Below are 9776 nucleotides of genomic sequence, written 5' to 3' on the forward strand. Positions count from 1 at the left end.
GACGCAAACTAGCGGCACATCCTGATCACATACATGTGCTATTCACAGTCACGATAATTTGAACCCCGGAATATAAAAGTTCTACAACTAATTTCACAAATGTTAATAAAGTTGGTGGAATTAAGTAGAGGAATGTTTTGATTTGGTGAGAATAGAAACTATAAGAGAAATTTTATTGTGCGGGGGAAATATGTGTTAAACTTTAGTGTGCGGAAGGTAAGGATTAGTTGAAAAAAGAATATAGGAGTAGAAGTAGTTATATTTTAGAAAAAAAAAGAATGCTAGAATTCGTTACTTCATCCGTTTCATAATGTAAGACTTTCTAGTCTTGTCTAGATTCATTAGCATATAAATGAATCTAGACATATATATAAATTATATACATTCATCCATTGATGGATTTAAACAATGCTGGAAAGTCTTATAATATGAAACAGATGTAAGACTTTTTAGTCTTGTCTAGATTCATATAGATGCTAATGAATCTAGACATATATATATAAATTATATACATTCATCCATTGATGGATTTAGACAATGCTAGAAAGTCTTACAATATGAAACAGGGGGAGTATAATTTTTTGGAGTGAGGGAGCAAGTATTTTTAGGTTGTTTGGTATTTCTCAATAAATATAGAACTATGATGATAGGAGGGCAAGTAAGAGTAACTGAAAGAAACTTAAACAAAATGATTAGTGAGAAAAATAGCACTATAAGGCAATATTCAACGGTAAGGAAAAAAAACCACTTATTGTTGCACATAAACTTCCCAAATGGCTAAACAATAATTTTTTCTAAATAGTTTTATAGAAAAGTTACTTTACAAATAATATTAGTTTAGTTTTAAGTTTAAAATATCTTATACTCCCAATACCTTTTCTAAACGATGCTTTTAGAACGGTTACACAATGTGTTTTTTTTTTCTGAATAATTTTAAAAATTCTTTTAGAAACTATATTAATTTAGTTTTCAAGCTTAAAATAATTAATACTCCCAATATTTCATACGCAAAAATGGTTTTTCTCCCGTTTATCAGGACAATTGAGCCCCGGCGAAGAACGGCCATTCGATCGAACGGCGGAATCTTTACCAACGTCGGCGAGTCGGCGGCGAGGCCGTAAAAAATTCCCCAAACACAACCAGAAAAGTGAAACCGCTTCTCCCGCAAGCCATTCAAACCCCTCCTCCCCCCAAACCCTTCACCCCCACCACCATGGCCTCCTCCTCCTCCTCCTCCCGCCGCGCCGCGGCTGGCGACGACGACGAGGAGCCATACTTGCTGGGCTTCATCATCGCCAAGATCGCGGGCCTCCGGCATCACAGGGGCCGCTACACCATCAGCGGCCGCGAGAACGTCGGCCTCGTCCGGGAGCCCCTCAACGCCCACGACGCCAACGCCATCCGCGTCGACAACAGCCGGGGCGTGCAGGCCGGGTACGTCGACCGCGCCACCGCCGCCGTCCTGGCCCCGCTCCTCGACGGCCGCCACCTCGCCGCCGCCCACGGCATCGTCCCCGCGTCGGCCGCCAGGTACGCCCGCGCCGCGCACCAGGTCCCCTTCCAGGTCCACCTCTTCGCCCGCCCGGCCGCGGCCGCGCTCGCCGCCGCCGCGCTCGCCGCCTCCGGGCTCGACCTCATCCACGTCGACCACCCCGAGTTCGCGCTCTCCGAGTCCGCCATCGTGCAGGAGCAGACCAAGAAGTCTCAGGGGGATGTCGATAGGCTGTTCTCTCGTGTGGGAGAGGAGAGGAAATCTCGGGTTGATCCAATGGAGGCGCCGGGGGACGTGGTGGTGTCCCAACTGTTCGACCACCAGAAGGCGGCATTGGGTTGGCTGGTGCACCGTGAGGAGTCATGCGACCTACCACCGTTCTGGGAAGAAGATGAAGATGGTGGTTTTCAGAATGTTCTTACCAATCAGAAGACGGATGAGAGACCGCCGCCATTAAAAGGTGGGATTTTCGCTGATGATATGGGGCTAGGGAAGACTCTCACGCTGTTGTCACTGATTGGAATGAGTAAAGCTCGCAATGTGGGTGGGAAGAAGGCTAGAGGGGTGAAGAGGAGGAAGGTTGAAGGCGCAGAGGAGTCACGAACAACGCTTGTGGTGTGCCCGCCATCAGTGTTCTCATCTTGGGTGACACAACTGGAGGAGCACACGAAAGTTGGTAGCTTGAAGACGTATTTGTACCATGGAGAGCGGACAAAAGAGAAGAAAGAGCTGTTGAAACATGACATAGTGATTACCAGCTACAGCACCTTGGGGCAAGAATTTGAGCAGGAGAACTCACCGGTGAAGGATATTGAGTGGTTCCGTGTGATTCTGGATGAGGCCCATGTGATTAAGAACTCTGCAGCACGGCAAACCAAGGCGGTCATTGCTTTGAACGCAGAGAGGCGGTGGGTGGTCACAGGGACACCGATTCAGAACAGTTCATTTGATCTGTACCCACTCATGGCATTTTTGAGATTCCAGCCATTCTCAATCAAGAGTTACTGGCAGAGTTTGATCCAGCTCCCCTTAGAGAGAAAGAATAATGGAACTGGGTTGGCACGATTGCAGGTAAGTTTGGACAGTTGTTTCCCTTGTCATTACATAGCTCATTTTTTGTAATTCACAATTGGCATGAACTAGGAAGCATAGGTAGTACTTTTATAATGGTGTTGGAAAGGATCTGAAAGAGTCAAGTGCTTATCTTCAATTTCTTATAATTGAATTCCTCTTCCCTGCTTATTCCAGAGCCTCCTAGGTGCTATTTCACTGCGCAGAACCAAGGAGACAGAGGGTGGAAGCAAAAGCATGGTCAGCATTCCGCGTAAAACTGTTTTAGCCTGTTATATTGACCTTTCTGCAGAGGAACGTGAGTACTATGACCAAATGGAATTGGAAGGGAAAAACAAACTGCGGGAGTTTGGTGACAAGGATTCAATTTTGCGTAATTACTCTACCGTGCTTTATTTTATTCTGAGGCTCCGCCAGCTCTGCAATGATGTTGCACTATGCCCGTTAGACATAAAATCATGGCTGCCTGGCAGTGGCAGCTCCCTTGAAGGTATGGCCTTTTTCTAATTGCTAATTCTGCTTTATTTTGTGATGATATAATATATGGCCATAATATACTCATGAAAATTAAACTGTGCTGTTTAAATTGAACTATCTTGTTGCTAAAGAGTTTTCACACATGAAGCATTGTATAATAGTACTTTTTCCGTCTTGTTTCTTTCTTGGAAAAGATCCATCTTACTGTAATAGTCTCAAACTAGCAAGCTGAGAGTGTTGGTGGTTTGTCAATTTGAGATAACCAATTTCATCGGTAGATTGCTACTTGCCTGCGTAAGTTTACAAACTTGCTATATCTGTCATATTCTCTGTTGGTTGTATCAATATACCTTAGTATAAGTTGCAGAATCACTGCATAGCCAGTGAAAGCATATTCCTTCGAATTGTTTCCTCTAGCCCATTTATGTTTATACTTCTACAGATTAAAAAAAAAACTTAGTAAGCCGCAGAAATCACTGCATAGCCAGTGAAAGCATGTTCCTTTGAATTGTTTTCTCTTGTCCATTTATGTTTATAGCTATACTTTGTCAGATAAAAACTTCGTTTCTTAAAAATTTTCCTTTTTCTATAATAAAATTAGCAGTATGGTACTGACTCCACTCCATACAGAATATTTCTTTGGGTAATTTCTGGGCTGGTAAATCTTATTGTGGATTCTTCCCAGAAATAGTAGACTCTATTTTTTCCCCTCTCTTGTACTATTTAGATTGATTTATTAGGATTGATTATTGGAAGCCCAAGTTATTGGTATGAATTGCTTGAATCAATAATCATCATGTGCATGGTATGATCTACTGCCACTTTTCTGGATCCTTTTAAGTGAAGACAAGATTTAGCATTAGTAAAAAATTTCCATTTCCAGACCATGTTTTCCAGAATATTGGGTTACTAAAAACAAGTATTGATGAAATCATCTGTTTTTTATCCTCTTTCAGTTCTTATTGGCCTACGTTGCTTACATTTATCAATTAATGCTGTCTAATACCTTGCATGTTGAAAATTCCATGCAGTAGTTACTTATAGTGAAACATGTTGCTTGCTGTAGATGTGTCTAAAAACCCAGAGCTGCTGAAGAAGCTGGCCTCATTGGTTGATGATGGAGATGACTTCGAATGTCCAATTTGCCTCTCTCCACCTGTGAAAACCATCATAACAAGCTGCACACACATATACTGCCAAACTTGCATCATGAAAATCCTCAAGAGCTCTAGTTCCCGCTGTCCAATATGTCGGCGCTCCCTATGTAAAGAAGACCTCTTTATTGCTCCAGAGGTTAAACATCCTGATGAAGATTCCTCAGTCAATCTTGATAGACCTCTTTCTTCCAAGGTGCAAGCCTTGCTGAAACTACTGAGGCGTGCTGCAAAGGAAGACCCTTCATCGAAGTCAGTTGTTTTTTCTCAGTTCAGGAAGATGCTGATCTTGCTTGAAGGGCCACTGAAAGCAGCAGGCTTTAACATACTAAGACTCGATGGCTCTATGAGCGCAAAGAAGAGGTCAGAAGTTATTCAGAAATTCGGACGCATTGGCCCTGACACTCCAACCGTGCTGCTGGCCAGCCTGAAGGCCGCAGGCGCTGGCGTGAACCTGACTGTGGCATCGACGGTGTACCTCTTTGATCCATGGTGGAACCCCGGGGTGGAGGAGCAGGCCATGGACAGGGTGCACCGGATTGGGCAGACCAAGGAAGTGAAGGTGGTGAGGCTGATTGTGAAGGATAGCATCGAAGAGAGGATGCTGGAGCTGCAGGAGAGGAAAAGGGAGCTGATTAGCGGCGCTTTTGGCAGGAAGAAAGGAGGGAAGGAGTACAAGGAGATCCGTGTTGAGGAGCTCCAGATGATGATGGGCATGAAATGAAACCATAGGTGACTCTCGCTGACAGCACCTTAGCATTCACTACATCCTTGAGTACACAAAAACTACAGGTGCATGTAAATTTTGTCCATTTGTGGTGGTGAACATGCACGGCAGAATAGAGAGCATCTGGCACCCTCTCCCTTTTTGCATACCATCTTGATTAGTGTTAGCATGGTAGAACTAGAAGACTGTTGATGCATGTATGCATGTGGAACGGTGGATGGAAGAGGATAGTGCAAAGATGTGATTTCTGTTGATTTGTTGAATTCTGTATGGATGAATGACGTTGGTGTTCTGGGCTTGGGCTTGGGCTTGCACGCGCTCGGCGTTGTGGGCTTCTGTCTCTCAAGTGGGCTGGAAGCCTTTTGGGGCGAAAGGTGCGGCCTTTTCTATCACGCGCGCCAGCCCAACCACCTGACAAAACAAAAATTGATACACTTGTTTGAATTGAGGTTATCAAATTCTTAGCTACACCATGGCCAGCCTAGGGAAGTTTTACCACACTTTCCCGATACGTGTGATCAGTTTGTTAACTTCATATTATAGGATATTCTTGTTCTTACTAGTTTCAAATGAATAATAAATCTGAATGCACATAAAACATGTACATGTATCACGAATGAATCAAGGTAGAGCCACCCAACCGAGCGAATATCCCAGAGCTTATTTAGAATAGCTCCAGCTCCTAAATTTAACTCGAGTAGTCCGTAGCGTAGAGTCGTGGGGCAGCTCGAACACTAGTTCATTTCTCTACAACCCTAGCTTTAATTATAGCTCCAGCCTCCAGGGGTGAAACTGAAACTAAAGCCGTCCCAAAAGATATCCTAAAATATCTGACCGTCGCTCCTCCCTGCTGCATGCGGTTCACATCGATTTTCCGGCGCCAATTGGACGGATCAAATATCCTTGCACGCTGCCTCCTAGTCACCTCACAAGCAACGTCAACAACAACGGTTTAGGTCTAGGGATCTGCTTCACTTCAACAATAAAAGTATCTCGAGGTATCGGTATTTTACGATACCAAATCATCGTTTCTGATCGTTGGATGTAACAGTGCACGTCCTACTTAGTTATATCCAATGGTAAAAAAATGATTTGGTACCACACGAGATATTTCTTGTTAGATCAGAGCAAATCTCTCAGGTTTAATATAAACATGATGATCAATTGAGACGACGACGCGAATCAATCAATACTGAAATCTACTAGAAAGAAGTGCTTATTTTGATTTAGAAAAAGGCGATCACACTACTAAAAATCTATACACAAGTCATAATACTAGTATATGTCACGTTCCAGTGCTAGGTTATTATATTGCAAAACGGATGGAACAATTATTGACACAAACCTACTAAAATACGATTGAACGCAACGTTAAAACCTTGTGCTAATACCATACATGCTTTGTGTCACATATATCTTGTCGAAGGTAGTAGCATTATCTGTAGCTCGCCAAATTACAAACGAAAGTATTATCAACGACATGGACGGTACAGTAAAGGATCAGAGGATGAGAAGAAGATAGACGTGCCAGTGCCAGTGCCAGGGCCATGGGGTCCCCTGCATTCACATGCCAATGCAAATAATACAGAGTACTCCAGTGTGTTCAGTTGGTGGCTAAAGGCGCCAAATTGATCGACGATGGCCTCTACTGTAGGCGCCAAATTGCATTTGCAGCCAACCAAAGTCAAAAGGCCGCACCTTCCCTAATCTCCTTGTCATAGTTTTTCGTTTCTGTTTATATTTATAACAAACTAAAATTTAATTTTTTTATTATAAATTTAAAGTTAATTTAGGATTTTTTTGCCAAATGTTTTTTAAGTATTGTTTTATATAGCTAAAAACAGGTACATAACAGTTTTATTTATAAATTATTTTTCGTTTACGAATATTTCGTCACTGTCTTTGCCTTGCCTCCCCCCAGCAAAACACACCCATGCCCAAATCCCGATGCTTCGCTCCGCTTTCATATCTGTAGCCCCGGTTCCTAAAAATAAAAGATTCTAAAAGACATTTGGTGAGTGAGCGACGGGCTGATAATAATTTGAAAATACTATGTTTCTTTGGTTTTTGGCTACTATTTTCTGGATTATGTAACTACGGAATTCTTAGTTGTAGATGGAAATCTAAGTCCTATTTAAGATTCTAAAAGGTAATTGGTGAATAATCAGTCGGTGAGAAAATACAAAAGTTGTCTTATGGCTCATGCTTCGCTCTCTGAATTATATTAACTATTATAGCTGAGAATTTGATCGTCCGAGACAATCTACATTCTTACTCGTATCTTGAGAAACTATAGTTGCAAGATAGAGAAGATCAAATAGAATCCAAAAGTTAGAAAATCTACACATATATATTACCTCCGTTTCATATTATAAAACTTTCTAGTCTCGCCTAAATTCATCAATTGATGAATGTATATAATTTATATGTTTAGATTCATTAGCATTCATGTGACTATATGAATCTAGACAAGGCTAGAAAGTTTGGAGTATTTCTTTTCACCTATGTTTATACAAAATTTGATTTCTAAACCTTAAATTTAGTGTTAATTTAGGGATTTGTTCACTGAGGTTTACTCTCTAATTTTAAATTTTATATCGCTAAAAACATGTATATAAATGTTTTATTTATAAATAAACCATCAAATAATTACCCCGGAGGTATGCATTGTTTCACGTGATTTGATCATTCGATTGATGCGCACAAGGGAACGCTCATGCGGTTCGTGGAAGTTGTGGCTGTGGGGTCCGGCCCCACCGGCCTACGTGGATTTTTCATCGTTTAAGGATAGCTTTGTGAGGATTTTGTGCGTGGTTTCTTGCTTGGTTTCCTGTGGGGATTCGAGAGTTTTTTTATTGCTATTTTGTTGAGAAAAATAATGGGTTTGTGTTGCTTAGAAGAAAAGGTGAACTTTTCCATTCCAACGTAAAGTCAGCGAGAAGCGTTTACTTTCAATTCATATATTGTATGTTTTCGTAAGGATTTGCATGATATGTTGGAGGTCCTGCAGGCTGGGAAAAAAAAATTTATGTTGATGCTGTTGTGTAGCGAATCTTCAAAATTCATTGTAGCTCTATTTCTTTTTCTCCTGTTGCAATGGGATAAAACGGCGGCACAATTTTCGAGTTTGCAAATATTATAAGCGTGTACGTAGGAATTTATTAAAGGGTGTTTTCCGAACCTATTTCTAAATTTATAATAATTAATTCAGTCGTTTGTACGTGATTGTATACAAACCATTCAACTATTTAAATATTTAATAATTATTTAGCATGCAAGAAAAGTTAGGTTTTGTATGTAGCTACCTGTAGACTTGTTTTTTCTCAAATCTCTAGCGTTTTACTCAGATTTCGAGTAAAGGTAGACGTAGAATTCAAGAAATTATATCAGAAACCAAGGTATCAATTCCTTCCCTCTATTGCGTTAATCCGTCAGCTGGAATCACTTTTGCAGCGACGCTAATTACAGACAAATTCTAACATGCTTGACAACGGACAAAGATGACAATCTTCTGACATTAAATTACTCTTTGTCATCTGAAGATACCGTAGTTTTTATTTTTTACTGCAATCAACGAGGCTTGGTTTTGCTTTTGTCATCACTAGATCCACTTTGAAATTTCTTTTCATATACAAATTCATACGCACTGTACGAGCTACAGTTCTGAAAACAAATTCATTGTAGTCCTGTTTAGTTCAAAAAAACATTTCCTAGAAATATCATATCGAATCTTTAGACACTTAAATGGAGCATTAAATATAGATAAAAATTAAAACTAATTATACAGTAATAGAGAAATCATGAGACAAATTTTTTAAATCTAATTAATACATAATTAGTTATAAATAATACAGTAACCAACCGATATTAATGATAAATTAATTATACTTAAAATATTTACGATTTTTAAATATATAATCATACATACCGACGTGACTCTTTTGTTATAAAGGAAGAAGAGACATAGTGTCAGAACTGTCGCCGACGGGAGGTGACAGCATGGCAGCCTATCATAAACCAACAGCTCTCGTGCGCCGACATGCTGCTGTCCGGCGCCTGCCGACTTGTTCGTCTTTCCTCCTCTCTCGGCTCTGAATTTGGTTGGAGTGAAAAGTAGCGGTAGATCTCGCCTCTGCTGTGTACTATTCCGTTTCAAAAGAAAGATTATTTAATTTATTCTATCTTAAAATAAGTTTCTTTTAAATACTCCCTCCGTTATAGAATAAGTCAAAATCATCCGTTTTATTTAAAAAAAATTTAGAAATTTTTTTAAAAAATTAGTCACACGTAAAATACTATTCATAATTTATCATCTAATAAAAACAAAAATATTAATCGTAATTTTTTTAAATAAGACGAAGAGTCATTATATGTAAAAAGTAAAAGATTGGTTTATTTTGAGACAGAGTGAGTAATAATTGTATTGGAGTATGTGAAAACAAAATATAAATTCATTAGAAATAGATAAAGTAATGGATAATTGTATTGAGATATGATAAAGTAAATGATATTTTGGTCTTTTAGCGTTTGTGCTGCTAGGTGTGTTATGAGTGAAAAATATAGTTATCTTGAGACGGAGGAATTACAAATTCCTGCCATCTATGTAGAGATTTGTTTCAACTTTTTAAGGGATTAAGATTAAAGTAAAAAAAATTAGTTATGATTGTTTAAGATGATAACAAGTGAAGAGATTAAGGCAGTATTTAATATTATCATTGTTATCAAAGGGTACAAATGGTTGAATTTAATACTACTAATATAAACTAAAGTTTTGATTTAAACAAATCAAATGAAAAAATTTTATTCTTTTTTTACACAAAATGTACCGTTTAAAAACTTAGAAAGTGTACGTATT

At 39.6% G+C, this 9776-nt stretch overlaps 1 protein-coding gene across 1 annotated transcript; it reads left to right on the forward strand.

Moving 5' to 3' along the window:
* Positions 1-1213: 1213 nt before the first annotated feature.
* LOC102708268 (putative SWI/SNF-related matrix-associated actin-dependent regulator of chromatin subfamily A member 3-like 1) lies at positions 1214-5211 on the forward strand. Its single transcript, XM_015839263.2, has 3 exons — positions 1214-2563; positions 2741-3053; positions 4107-5211. The coding sequence occupies exons 1-3, from the start codon at positions 1214-1216 to the stop codon at positions 4916-4918; spliced, it is 2475 nt and encodes an 824-aa protein (XP_015694749.2). The 3' UTR covers positions 4919-5211.
* The last annotated feature ends 4565 nt before the right edge of the window (positions 5212-9776 follow it).

The sequence above is a fragment of the Oryza brachyantha genome, chromosome 7, assembly GCF_000231095.2.
Source record: "Oryza brachyantha chromosome 7, ObraRS2, whole genome shotgun sequence".
Taxonomy (NCBI): Eukaryota; Viridiplantae; Streptophyta; class Magnoliopsida; order Poales; family Poaceae; genus Oryza; species Oryza brachyantha.